This window comes from Melospiza melodia, chromosome 5, assembly GCF_035770615.1.
Source record: "Melospiza melodia melodia isolate bMelMel2 chromosome 5, bMelMel2.pri, whole genome shotgun sequence".
NCBI classification, from domain to species: Eukaryota; Metazoa; Chordata; class Aves; order Passeriformes; family Passerellidae; genus Melospiza; species Melospiza melodia.
In genome coordinates, this window is record NC_086198.1 from 35346434 (window position 1) to 35361013 (window position 14580).

General features: G+C 38.7%; 1 protein-coding gene and 1 long non-coding RNA gene across 8 annotated transcripts in view; one reads left to right on the forward strand and one right to left on the reverse strand.

Moving 5' to 3' along the window:
• LOC134418568 (uncharacterized) overlaps positions 1–14580 on the forward strand; it is a 56903-nt gene that overhangs the window by 14287 nt on the left and 28036 nt on the right. The gene's annotated exons all lie outside the window — the stretch shown is intronic.
• PDE5A (phosphodiesterase 5A) overlaps positions 1–14580 on the reverse strand; it is a 105726-nt gene that overhangs the window by 6297 nt on the left and 84849 nt on the right. For 6 of the 7 annotated variants that reach the window (XM_063157034.1, XM_063157033.1, XM_063157031.1 and 3 more), the window contains 11 exons: positions 13868–14043; positions 12417–12476; positions 9147–9293; positions 7541–7666; positions 6272–6366; positions 2952–3039; positions 1736–1836; positions 1564–1641; positions 1140–1203; positions 848–922; positions 288–371 (listed from right to left, as the gene is read on the reverse strand). In XM_063157034.1, coding sequence (XP_063013104.1) covers positions 288–371; positions 848–922; positions 1140–1203; positions 1564–1641; positions 1736–1836; positions 2952–3039; positions 6272–6366; positions 7541–7666; positions 9147–9293; positions 12417–12476; positions 13868–14043 — 1094 coding nt within the window. The remainder of the gene's footprint in view (positions 1–287; positions 372–847; positions 923–1139; positions 1204–1563; positions 1642–1735; positions 1837–2951; positions 3040–6271; positions 6367–7540; positions 7667–9146; positions 9294–12416; positions 12477–13867; positions 14044–14580) is intronic. The other variant, XM_063157032.1, reaches the window with a different exon arrangement.

Genomic DNA, 14580 nt, shown 5'->3' on the forward strand with positions numbered 1-14580 from the left:
ACTTTCCCTGATAATCCAGAATATAACCCAAGGACATAACATCAATTGCAGAGAGCACAGCATTTTAACTAGGTTTAAAAAAATTGTGACAAAACATATTAATCAGACAAATTATAAATACTAAAATAATAATTTCTTCAACAGAATAATGAACCATGTTAATATAAAAAATATTTTCTAACGAAGGGGCTAGTTTTTAATTTGATTTTTATTCTAATGGTAAATCTGTGTCTACCAGTGAGCAGCTCTGGTTTCAGATATTTCCTGTTCTTCCTTAGGCACCATACCTCATACAGCTGCAAACAAACAGCATCTATGAATCCAACCTGCATGCTGGGAATTTTGTTTTTCTTCTCTCTGTTCATTAGATCCTGCAGATAATAAGAGAACAAGTTCTGTGTTTAAATGCATTCAATATAAAACCCAGCCAAAACCAAAGAGAGTCTGGAATTAAAAAGCAGCACCTTAAAGAGCGCAGCAAGCTCAGCACAGTGGGGTGTCATTACAGGTGTTAGAAGGAAGGGAATTGGACTGCATGACTTCCCTCAGGAGACTGGCTTTGGGTTGACAGAGCCCAAATATCCAGGCAAACTTACTGGGTTTGGATAGTTACATATAGGTACCAATTTAGGAATGCATTTCCTAGCCAGTTAGCAATACTGACTTAAAGGAAATAATCCTGTCTGTTCTTCTGGTTCAGAAATAACGACACACTATTGGTGTTTTGGAACTACAGAACAAAACTGGCTTCTAGGAGGCCAGGGAAGGAGCTAGTCCTGCAGTGTGGTCAGTGGGAGAAATTTTAAGTGCTGTTTCCAAAACACATTGAGCAAGAGGTGCCACTTACTGTGGGTTCTATGTTGAGTTCCTTCCGCTCTTTATCTCCTTGATCAAAGAACTCAGTAGCCACAAGCTCAGCAATCTGTAAGAGATTTCACTCATTGAGAGGTGTAAAAGTTTGTTTGCTACCTACAAACGAGTAGTTCCTATCTCTCCTTAGGATATAGCATATTAGCCCCTACACACATCATGAGACTCCAGTTCAGGATTCCACCACTGCCTTTGCAGTAAGGACTGGGTGGAGGAAACAAACTTTAATGCAGTTTGCATTTAGGAAACCTTAAAAATTAAACACATACCCGTTGCTGAACTGGCCATGGTTTGGTTATGGCTGATAAGTCACAAGCAGTCATCAGCATTGCTCTGCAGAACAAAGAGAAAGAAAGGCATAAATTACTCTCTGTGAAATGTATGTAGCCACCAAGTCAAGTGACTGGTAAAATAGAATATAGAATTCCAAGGAACATCAAGTCAGAAAAACAAGCAAAATTAGAGCAAAGTTATAGATGTAACGCCACATGCTATTTAACAAAGTTTCTTATACAGGTTACCCACTTAGTACTTCAGACCCAGGGAGTTCAGTGATCTGTGTGACAATGCCAGGTTGTACAGGTCCAGGGCAAAAAGATCTGCTAGGTTTAATCAAGTTCACAGCAACATGGCATGGGAAATTGGCTACCCAGTAATATTAACTGATTTCATGATTATTCTGCTTTTACTTACAGAAACAGCTCCTTTTGTGAGGGATCTTCCATATTAAACTGCTTCTTCCTTAGAAGTTCAAAAAATTCTCCTCTCCTCCTTAAAAAGAAGTTAAAACAAAAGATTTTGCAGGACACTGACATGATGCTAATATCCAGCAGTGATTATTCAGCCAAAGTTTCTTCTGACTTACTTGATGTAGAGTGCCAGGTCTGTGGCAAGAATGGCTTGTTTTATCATTTTCAGTGTAGCCTTGTATTCTTCAATGGAAAGGCTGCTGAGAATCTGATTTCCCTTTACAAAAAAACCCCAAAACCAGTGCTATCAGTAAAAAGGGCAACAGCACACCAGTTTGCTTAAGTATCTCTAAGTCACCAAATCATTATGAGTTACTTGCTGATATCTGAGGTCATTCTTTTACCCTCCCTCCTCTTGCAGATTGCGTAGTTTAAAAATAAAACTTCCAGTCTTCCCAAGTAATGGCAGAAAGCCGCACAGCAGCAACATCATCACTCATCATCACTGACTATTACAAAATGAAACTGCAAGCAGAGCAACATCAAAGCCTTTAAGTCCATTTTATTCATTAAAATTAAATTTGTCACTGGCTGTATCACAGCTTCTCTTTCCTCATCGTTCCCCTCCCTGAAGCAGAGGAATTATTCCCATACCTGCCCATACACCTCTAGTAAATGAAAATATTTTCCTTTTATGAAGCAGCATAAATAAGTTATTAAGTAAAAGTATGAACTCAGCAGCCCCCTACTAAACCAAAGCAGTACGGAGCAGGTGAAATGGAACTCACCTCAATTGTTTTTCCATATTTGCCTACCTGAATAGGAAAGGATCGCTATACTACAAAGGATGCCAGAAGTACCACAACCTGTGACACAAAAGGAGCAGTCCTTTGGAAGGATTGTGAATGCTAAATAACTGGTCCTGAGTATTAGTTAATAGCATCAAACAAGAAGAATGTAGTTTTATTTGCATTTTTACTAAACTTAGGTTTGGCTTCACTTTGGAATGTCAACACAAGCAGTGTTTGGTTTGGTCTCATCAGGGCTGCTTTGTGTATGTGTAGGCTGGAATGTTTTTGAAACGAGGAGGACTGGGGTTTGTTTGATGGTTCATAAGAGGTCCTGAAAATGGTACAAAGCCTTTTGTTTCCTTTGGTGCAAGGAAGCAGGTACTCAGAAGGAGTTAGCAAGGCTTCCCTTATCAGGCAGCACTTGGAAGGCTTTGGTAGCACTCAGCAACAGAACTGTGATTTCCCTGTTGCTGCATTTGCTTTCTTTACCCAAAAAGGAATAAAGAGCACTTTAGAACATATAAGGGTGGGATTCTATCCAGAAGCTAAAAATAGAAAGTAAAATAGTTTCCTTCAGCATACACAGCAATGTGGCACTCACTGGACTATTCAGGATCATAAGGCATTGATCAAAATGATGATGCTCCATGATTGAGTGGCAATATAGCTGAGCCAGTGGATGTTCGCTTCTGAGGAGGAAAGAGATGGAGAAGTCAAATTAGACAAACATACTAGTAATCCAGATATAACTTCCCTTTTAACATTCACCTTGTAGGAATATGGATAAAAAGATAATGCTGTTCCTTTGTCAGAGCACTTGCAGCTCTGGTATTCTGCCTTCTCTACCTGTAGAGACCAGCTGCATGCGAGGAGTGACAATGTAATAAAAAGTTACATAAGGAGTGAAAGTTCCTCTAGAGAAAGCAAAGGCAACACGAAGAGTTCATTCACAAGCACAGTTTAGGAGACAGTTTTGGTTTCTGCAACATGTTCTTAAATATTCTTAAACCAAATGTTCTTAACCCACCTGTCATATTTAGTTAGCTCAGCTGCTGAGCTTGTAAGTAATATGCAAACCTAATAGGAAACCCACCGATACCAATGGAAAAATTCCTGCAGACCTCAGTGCAATATGGTGCTGGGCCCAAAATGTTGATCAAGTAATTTCCTTGTGTTAGTAACTATACTGGTGTTTCATCACCACTCTTATCATGACCAAACTACTGCAACATTGTTACCTACCCTTTACCCAGGGTAAAATCCAAAAGGGAAACTGCTTGGAGGCCAACAGTGATGTTGACTGTTCTACAGGCAGTGAAAAAAATCCAGCGGGAAACCAAACTGTGTAGGTACAGAACTTAAAAATACCTTAGTGCAAAACTTAAAAGCATCTTAAATAGCAAATTCTATTTTCTAAACTGAGTAGCATTTGAGTAGAATTTGAGCAGCTTTAGTCAAAATAGAGAGACTCCTCTCTTGAGGATTTCCAATTTCTCCCTGTTCCTTGTTGCATAATACAGTTCTTGGTTTTTGCTGCTCTGTCTTAATTTTCAACCCCTGGTCCCACATTGCTCATGTAGTCTCTTCAACTAAATCTGGATTTTTTGGAAGTCTATTTTGCTGATGGTCCTGGATCTATTACTCCAACTATAATCTGATTTACAAATGTTTAATCATGTCAGTAGCTCTTTTAGCATATAATTCCATGAGATTTTCTGTATGGTTAAAGACCATTCACAAGACTTAATGGCTGCAGGATTGGGCCCCCGTGTGAGTGAGTGCACAGAGGCTCAAATAAAAGTCATAAGAGAAGACTCTGGGGATTTAAGAAGCACAAAAATGCGGAGAGAAAGATGGAAAGACAAACAAAAACCCAGAAAGGAAGATTAAAGGATGCAAGCCCCTGAGGAATATGGGCTGGCTGCCCAGCACCTCCTCTGAGACCACCACAAAAGGGGCGTAGAGCAAATGTACTCTTGTGTTTCTTTAAGGAAACAAACCACAGGATGGTGCCAACACATGCTGGGTGAAATTCCCATTGAATGAAGTGGGATGCATATTCTGTGTCCCAGAGTTCATCCTCACTGGAGAGAGAAATATGTGAGAAATCTCTTAGGTTATCTTCCCAAGTATTGCTCCAAGCTAGAGCTTGCTTAGTACTCGCAGACCCTAACTGGGGCTGGAAATAAATTCAGCTCTGACTTCTGTAGAGGCACTTCAGTCAAACCCCCACTCCAGGCCAAAGGACACCGTAGCTTTCTGAGCATAGGGATTTGGTTATGCAGCTTTTGCATGTGAGATTGGAGCAAAAAGAAAATAACCCCCTTGCATAAATACCAAAAGGCTTTCAAGCAGTTTCCCTTCTGTAACTTCTACTGCCAGGACCATTTCAATTTTTGAAACTGCTGCTTAAGAAAAAAATCATACACTGAATATCCACCCTCCCTGCTTCAAAGGAAAAAACAAAAGGGATCTGTTCCTAGAAATAACTTTTGTATTTAGGTTTAAAAAAAAAATCATGGAACTTTCTGTTGAGAAAGGAATTATTAAGCTATAGCCATCTCAGCTTTACAGCATGTGTAAACGTTAGATTTTGCTGTCTATGACACTTTCCCAGGACATTTTTGAGAGGAGATGACGCATCTCCAGATGTCTTCCAGGAAATTTATTTTTAAATAAATAAAGCAAAAAATAGCTAACTAGTTCCAATCGCTGTGAGGCTACAGTTACTGCTGGAATCCTCTATTACCAAGCTAGAAAAAGATCACTATTCTAATGTTGTGGAGTTTGGTTTTTTTTCCTTTACATATCAGTCAGTGTTACTCCAAACACATACATCTGAAATGCAAGAGTTCTGCTTCAGCTTACTTTTTTTCTGCCTTTCAGTATTCTGTACCTAAACAAGTTTTTCCTCCCTTACGATCTTACTTTACACATAGCGAGAATGGCAGACCACTTCTTCACAGGTCACTTCAAGACCATTCTCCAGCTCTGCCAGAAGATGATGCACATTTCTGGGTATCTTTTGCCCATCTCTTTCCCAGGACACACTGCCATATCACAGGAATCACCTTAAGCCACACTTGAAATCAGTTGAAGACTCATATGTTATTTGAAGTGTTACCAAATTCACTTGATTGGGCAGATTTCAAACTACTAATAAATTTTAAGTAGCTTTAGTTAAAACTGAAAATATGGGGAAAATTTTAGTCTTGTTCTGATATTTCATTCTGATAACTTTAAGCCAAAATATTTTGTTTAGTAAAAATATTTTTTCAGTGTTTTAAATATATTTTGCCTTTTTGTATTGTAAAGGCCTTTCTGTAATTCCAGATTGGATCAAAGTTAAAGAGTACAGATAACCCACAATCAATGCAAAAGAACCATACATTTTTAATATGATTTTAACTATGTCACTTATTCTAAACAACTTAGAATTCTGGAAAAACATGGCTAAACCAAGAGTAAAACAATCTGAATTCAAAACAATGGGGAGACCCCTCTGTACCAGAGGGGTGCAGACCTCAGTGCTGTGTGGGCCTGGACAAGAAGTGAGCAGCTGAGTAGGGCAGGGAGTGATCTGAAAAGCTGCACGTTTCCTACACACTGTCATTTGGAAGCTGCAGCCTTTTGCTGTCACTTGATGGGAAATCAGGGAGGGGACTTTGGGAGCAGGAAAACGTTGTCCCTGCACAGCAAAGAGTTCACTTAATCTGCCATCATAGTCAGCAACAGAGGCGGTGCATCTACTTTAAAGAAGTTGGGAATGGTTCTGCCTCTTCTTACGCTTTCTGCTTTGTGAAAACCTGCTCCTTTGCACAGCTCCACAGCATCAAAGCAGTCAGGGTGTACCTAATTTAGCTCTGTGCTAGTGTTTGTTCACTCACTTGTTTTTATTTAACTTCTCTCAGACCCACTTACCTTTGTATGTAAGAGTTGTTCACTCCCCTGTGATCCAGATCATGGCTCAGAGTTGCTATCAGCAAAGCCAGCGTTTCTAAGTCAGTCAGTTTGCTCTGTATGCAAAAAGTAATGCCACAAGTGAGTTGTGGATTTATTTACTACAATGTGCTTTACATCTGCTTTCTGAATAATGAGAACTGCTCTTAGTACACAAAAGACAACTCAGTTTGGAAATGATTGATTTTATGTTTCTGCTAGGAAGAGGCATCTCCCAGTGCTTGCCTTTCCCCTTAAACTAGAAAAAAATTGAATTATGTTCAATGCTGTTCAGACTCCAGAATCTAGGACATGAGAATCAGCAGGGAGTGAATTCAGTGTAGTTAAGAATAAACAATTTATGGAAGTTGCAGTGGAGACTGTCAGGATTCCAAAAATAGCAGGCAAACTATCAGGATCATCAGAGATTGCTCGACCGCACACAGAGCTAAACTACCACATGCATTCCAACAGGGAGGGAAGATGGATGTCCTTGCCTTGGTCTCTTTCAGCACCTTTTGTCATTTTCATTAGTGAGATAAAGTTTGTAGAGGAAAGAAATGCCTCTTTTCCTCATTGGTATTGGATTTTGACATACAAATGTATTAAAGACATGTTTATTCAGAATGAACAGAAACATTCTGTTTCCTAAAAGAATATAAAACCAAAACATATAGCCTGTTTTGCAAGAATATAGAATCAGTATTTTATTTTAGAGAATCATGTAGCCCTAATCAGAACGATTACATTGTTTTTTAAATTATTAGGTGTCTTTTTAAGTGAAAGGTTGAAAATTTGTTCAAAAGCTTTGGAAGGAACATTTAAATATTTCTTTCATGTTTTTATGTACTGTTATGTATCTAAAGCTGTACTCAGCTTTGCATTTGAACTTTAAAAATTCCTGTTGAAAATTTTAAGAAAACATCCTGAAAATGGGTCAGCCTTTTTTTCTCTCTACTTTTTTGACTTGCTTGTAGCATAAGCATTAACTTTAAAAGGACATAACCATGTACATGCCTTATTAGAGATATTCCCGTTGGGAACATCCCGATAACCGCTTCCAGAGGATTTAACTGAAACAGGGAACCAAAAATCACAGCAGCAGGTTCACAAACCAAGCCCTCATAGCCAGAAGTCTTCAGCAGAAGATTCCACTGACAATACCATGGAATGATGAACATCTTACTGACCTGACAGTCAGAGCTGTGCATCATTAGAGAATTTGTCTTAATAGAGGAACTGGAAATGTACCTGAATTTTCCCAGATTTCAGAGCAGCAAACATGCACTGTGCTGTGTTGAAGGCATGTCTCCAGTTGTGATAAGCAACATTTTTCCGATAGTTTTTCTTCACACTTAAAATCCACCTGCAGAGAACCTTTAAGAAACAGCATCACATAAATGTGTTTTCATAAGAACAGATTTCTAATACATTCAAACTTTCTTAATGCCACTTGAAAACTCTCTTATTAAAAAGAAAATAAATCCATTTAACTCAATTTCAAGTTCAACTGTAACACGCTTGTAACTGTGAACATTGATAAGAACAGGCTTACACCCACTAGTACAGCACCTATTTGAGTGTGTCATACTTGTGGGTTTGGGGTTTTATTGCTAAGGGCTAAATGTGAATGTCAGAAGCCCTGCTGTTAATTCAGAAACTGTATGTTGAGATACCTGGGAGAAAAAATCCTTGATTATCATATTTGATGGAGAAAATTTATTTAGTTATTGAATCTGCTTAAGATCTGTTTTGAAAATAAACAGACAGCTTTTCCCTCCTATCAGTTTGCCAAAACCCAAGCAGAATTGGACTTTGGAAAGCAAATAAGTATGATAGAAAGATTACTACATTGCAGGGTATTTTCTTTTTTATGCTGGAGGAAAGCATGTCCTGGATGTTTTACTCAACAGTATTAGAAATTATGGGTTATATACTTTTATATATATATACACACACACACACATATACACACACTTTCTTCCTACCTTTTGTTTGTAAGGAAGTGACAGTATGAAGGTCAGGTAGTAATTTGATATTGGGATTAAGGTTGTTCACCTTAGTACAGAGGTGAAGCTAAGTACTAGGACCTTCAAGGGATCAGATTAGATAATACAGCACTTTTGGCCCTTGGACACTACTAATCTAAATTGGTCTATAAACTGGTGATCTAGACAATAAATATATGCTTTCTTTAACTAATGTTAAAGAAATGTTGTAGGGCCTATGAGGCCCTACAAACTGATCTTGCATTTTGATATAAATTTTGATGGCTTTGTTGAAAATGTTATAAAGCAAAAATAAGGTATTTAGAAATGAAGGTTTCTACAAATATATGTTGTGTGCACTCAGTGGAAGAGGCTGAAGAGATTTTTCTATTTTACTTGTCTTGATCACCTTTGACAGATGTGTTGGTAAAAACCTTTAGGGAAATTCTCACAGCTCATCTATGTAATCATCTGCTTCAATCTTTACTATCTCCATATCCATGAAATTCCTCCTAATCTGTAATCTGTTATTTTGTAGGGAAAGACTAAGGTAATTACTACCTCATATGGACATAGTGAACAATGTTATTGTCCTCTTTGTAAGAGTTTTTCACTTCCTGAGAAGTTGCTATCCTCTCTCTCCTCAGTATTCTGTTTTCCAGTCCATTAATCATAGACTGTAAAATTATTTATCCTTCAGTAGAACCAATCTCAGGACAGACCCCAATTCTTCATATGCCCTCCTGGTTTGCTAATTACTCCTTAATACAGACGTCCAATTCTGTTTACAGTGAGATCATCTCACTACTCTGAATTCCTAATAATTAAGGTGCCTCTTTCTGTGGGGCAGTATTTGGCAGTAACCATACCTCGTGTTTCATTTGGAAATTTTGCACCAGGTTGAGGTCTGTGAACATTCGAATTGTGCACAGTGTTGTTTCAAAGTCTGACAGCTCAAAGTCACTGAAGTAGAAGTCAGTCAGGTTGAGAGTTTGTGCAGATGGCACTACAGCAGCCTGGAAAAGAATGAGAGAACACAGCTTAGTGCTGGGGCAGAGAGCAGAACAAATACCTGCTTCTTCAACAGGCTAATTAAAAAGAGACACCCAATTTTACCTTCATGTGATACTGAAAACTGAGGATTGCTTCGCATTTACTTCTCCATGCCTCTCTTGTTTAACATTACCTTGGATTTAACAAGCACTTTTCCATAGATCAGGAGAACAAGGGTAGAATTACCTGGTCAGTCTGGTTGTCTAAATCACCAGAGGCAAATTGTAACCAAAAGTATTGATGAAATTGGGAGAAGGAGAAAATAAGGCAGTGGAGTTACATGTTTGTTTTTATGGATATGCAGACAGCAAAATCCGTAACTGTTGGCATTTTTCTAAAAATGGTGAGGAAAGAGATGTCAGTAAAAGTTTTGCTAACAGAATCCACATTCAGCACGATGGGAGTCAGAACACATCCACAGGCAGAGCTTTCTCAGGGCTAGAAACCTAAAAAATGAGAGTTCATTTGTGATCAGTAATCTTTAAAACCCGTGGTCAGTGGTTTTGGTGCAGTTTGCATACAACCATAAACCTTCAATGTGAAATTTGAAACTACAAGGTACACAATACACCTGCTATCCTGCGTATTTTTAAATCTGGGTTTTTCATTGTCAGTAATATCTCCATGTATTACATCCCACTTCTAGTTGCAAAATACCGAGTATTTATATCTGTTGCCCTTCAAAATACCAGGTGGAGATTATGCTAAGTCTTATATTAACTCTCATACTAACAAAATAAATGCTAAATCTTATACTATAGAACAAAATGTAGTGTCATTTTCTGCAGTAGAATAAAAGGTGGGGTTCTCAGTGCTACTGCTATAGAGCAATTTCACCTCAGTATGAGTGTGGTCCAAAGAAAATCAGGTAAATCTGAAATGGTGAAGGAAATAAACCTTTGTGTTTATCTTTCTCTTTGTAATTCTGGGGGAAAACATTTCTCCAGTGTGGGCAGCTGTGTCCCAGAAGGTGAGGAACTGAAAAGGAAGCATTTGTCATAATCTACAACATTAGTACATGTAACATGCAAATCCATGGAGTTGTGTCTGCCAGCCTCTGTTCCATATCAGTTCCCTGTCCTCTCCCTTGTGTGTCAGAATCAGGAAGTCACAGAAGATTATGAAAAAGAGTATCGACACAGGGAAAAAGTGCACCCTTTTTGCACATTTCTTCTGCCACTAATTTTATGTCCCTGTTTGGATTCATGTGGGATTTCAGCTGTGAGCACATGAAAGGCCTGCATGCTCAGTGGTAAATAATGCAACTGTTCAGCAAAGCTACTGACATAATTTTGAAAAACTGCAACTGCAGGCTGGGGTTTCACAAGGAAAGGGGCTGCAAGGACACAGAAGGAGCTCAAAAGAACACCTCACACCTAACTTTATTCATAATTTATCTTTCCCTTCCTTGATCTTCTGCCTTTTACAGCCACAGCAGTAAGTTTCATTTCAGCTGAAATATAAAAACCCTGCACTCTATGACAGTTTATAGTGTTGTTTAACCAGATTAACTATTTCCTTTTTCACTTAATGAAGCCACTAGAGCCTTCTGCCTCCTGTTTTACAGTATGAAAGTTCATCAGCTATTTTAATTTCAATTTATTGAGCTATGGTTTCTGTAAATACATTGGCAGCAAAAAGAAGTCAATGGAAAGTGTGGGACCACTGTGTGGCAACTACAGAGAGATTTGCTTTGTTTCATCTGCTTTGGATGATAAAACACAGGTTGTAGACAGTACCCAGGCTCAAAGGAGGTGACTGATACAATAGGACAGTTCTGTAGTATTTGGAAATGATGATTAAAGAATTGACTGCAGCCTACTCCATAAGGCAGATAATAACAGAATAGAATAGTGCCAGTTGGAAAAGCCCTACAACCATCTTCTAGTCCAACTGCCTGATAAGTATATATGTTCAGATTATTTAGAAGCAAAAGGTATATCCAGAAAATAATTCACCTTATTTTGGCCATCTTTATATGACAATATGAGTGCAAAAAATAAAAACTAAACTAAAAATTTAATGAGTGCAAATAAAAGGCCCATGCTTGTGCTCTGGTATCACCTTAGAAGCAGTGGCTGACACAGGCCAGGACTGTGCTAGGAAGCTGTGGACAGTTAAGCCATGCCAGTGGACACTGCCCTAGTTCTAGGTTTGCTGTGGTCCTGTTTCATCGAGCAGTAACAGTGGAACCCCAAAGGTTTCATCACAAGCCCTGAGGAGAAAACCTTAGGAGAGGAGTTGCACTCTGGTCTTGTCATGGCCCGTTATTGATGAGCAGCAGTGTGGTAGGACGGAGGTTCAAAAATCCATGTGACACCATTCTAGAAATATCCTTATTCCCACAGCTTGTTGTGTCACTTGGCCAGACCATCCCATGCTACCCAGCTCGTGGTCCCCTATGCCTGCCTTCCTCCCCATCCCTCCTGTTTGTTTTCATGCAGCAGGGGTGATGCTATTTCCCTGGAATAGCTGCTGAGGGCTTGGAGAACCTAAGCACATGCTGTGCTTTGAAATGCACTTGAAATCCTAGCTGTAGTTATTCCTTAGGCAGTGGCTTCAAAACACAGAATTAAACATGAGCAGAACAGGACACTGCACAGAAAAGCAACTAGAAAGAAATTTAAAATCATTGCATTAAAAATTCAATACAGAATTTATAGGTAAGGCCATAAAGCTGGAGCCGTACTTGGGATATTTGAAAGGTACCAAACCTGTAAGATATACAGCGTTCAGACTTAGCTGCAGAAAGAAGAGTTCTCAACATTTTGCTTCTGGAATACTTAATCATTATGAGTTTGATACTGACATTGCACCAGTGACTGTCTCAAACGCCTGAGAAAAATCAGTTAGCACAGGTCTGGGTCTCACAGTGCTCTGGCCAGCTTTTGTCTCTCACTGTAGACACTATAATATTTCCCTTTTATGTGATTCAGCTCAGGAACCCATCAGTATGGGCTTCAATGTCATTTTTATTTCTGGAACATATGCTTCTGCCCCTTTAAGGTTGACATCTATGTACAGGACTGCTCTTGGTTGTTCTACTAAAGCAATATTTCTAAAGTAATAGTAAAAAATGCAATTACCACTGTTACCTGCAGCTCCCTCGTTTCCTCCTCAGCAGCAGAAGCATGGTATGAGAGAACCTACAGGAAGAAAAAGCAGCCCTTAGTAGAAAGAAAAAAGCCATGAGATAACAAGGTACTTTTCATAGAGCAGACTTTCCAGCATTCCACTGCATTTGATGATGAAATTTTCTGTCCATGCAGGGCCTGAGCCAGTTTTAGGGAAGCTTTCTGAATGCATATGGGGAGATATCTGCATCTTTCACAAATCTCCCACAGCACAGAATCTTCTTGAGATAATTAGGCCAAGAAAACATAAATAGCTTCTATGAAAGAGCAAAGAATCTGATTTTCTCTTTGAAAATTTTTCATGGCCCATTTTCAAAGGCAAATAATGCACAAAGCAGCTCTTATTATGAGCCTGACATTATAGCCATAGTAATTCTTTCAAGAGTTTATTCAGACATGAAAGAAAGTTTTACCCTAACTGAAACTTGGCACAAAAGTCTGAAAGACAATACATTCATTTTAAATGAAAAAAAAAGCTCAGATTTTTAACTATTGAGAACATACGACATGAAAATGTTACAGAGTTTTATTTTTTTTTAAAGAACCCGTTTAATACACTAACCTACAATCTGGCTGGAACTTCTTATAGCATCTATGAAGTGCTATAGTTGGAGACAGAATTGCTAATTTGCCATATAAGCAAATTATTTGGACAATAGTTTTACAAGCTTTTTATTTAACATGACCTAATACAGGTTTATTTGAGAACTGTAATGTTTCTGTTAGAGGCCACAGGGCACATAATCCCATTTTAGGAGCTCTGCAAACACTCTGTTTACATAATGGATGTTAGGAGATCCAAAGTCTACACATTTTTCACTTTCACCTTCAAGTTATCACCCCTGAGTATTTCAGTTTCTCAGACTAAAGCCCTCTTCAGCTGTGAAGTTTAACAGGAACCAATTTAAAGGCTGTGACCAGATTATGTTCATCTTGATATGGTTTGATGGAGTCTGAGGAAATTGCTGAGAGTCTACAATAATGCTGCAGTTAACTCCTCACACTGCTTTGTCTGAAGGACTGAGCCAAAATCATCACCAAAACCTTCAGACAAGAAGAGGAAACCCCTTAATCTGCCAAACCATTTCTCCCTTCCTACGCAGCAGAACGCACCCACTGTGCTGCCAGCGTGCAGCCTCGTGGAGAGCAAGAGCCTCCAGCTCCTCACTCAATCTCAGCAGTAAAGTGAGGACACAGTACCAAATAAAGAGTCTGCTGGCAGAGTCAGAAACAAGCAGAAAATTCCTGAGCAACTCAACAGTCCAAATGCTGCTCTCCTGAGGGATAACAATCTCTGTTGAGTGTCCCTGGGAGTAGCTGCTCTTACATGCAGAACAGAGAGGATCTGGGGAACATTAGGATCTGTTTGGGGCTAATTAAGGACCACCTAGATTTAGGCTCACCTCTAGTGTCACCATCTGTTTGGCCATGGCTCTTTCTACAGCCTCATACATCTGTGTGTTCTGGATCCCCAGGCCACAAAAAATGACAAATGCTTCCAGAAACTCCTCATCATTTCTGTTGAAAGCCTTGATTTTCCCCAAGTTGTCTTCCATCTTATTCACAAGCTGGCAAACTCCTATGTCAGGACACAGAAATGAAAGGAAGTAATACAGAGAACATCTCACTATCAGGAATTAAGTTTAGGCCAGATAATCCTACAGTATAAACCACCAACATGCGACACATAGGAATTTTGTAGGATTTTCCTTTTTTTCCCCCCCAAAGTGCAGTTTCAATGTATTATAAAATAAATGTTAAAATTTTATATATACATAATAAACTCAAAAGTACTTATTAGGATTTGTAAACCAAAAATGTAGGGCTTTAGAGGTTTGATTGTCCTGTCAAATTCAAGAGTCGTTTTCATCCTAACTTTTATTATTAATACTATTCTAGATTGATATAATCCCTAAAGACAATTTGTCCTTTGGAGGCTAATTAAATTTTTGCAACCATGCCAAAAGAACATTTATCAAAGTCAGAACAGTGGTACACAGAGTTTTCACTTCCTCATTTGAGCCAGTACTAGGATTTTTTTCAAGTAAACGAGCTAAACAGGGAATACCCAATATGAGGTTCAAAGCTGAAGTACACTCAACCTTTTTTTGAGGAT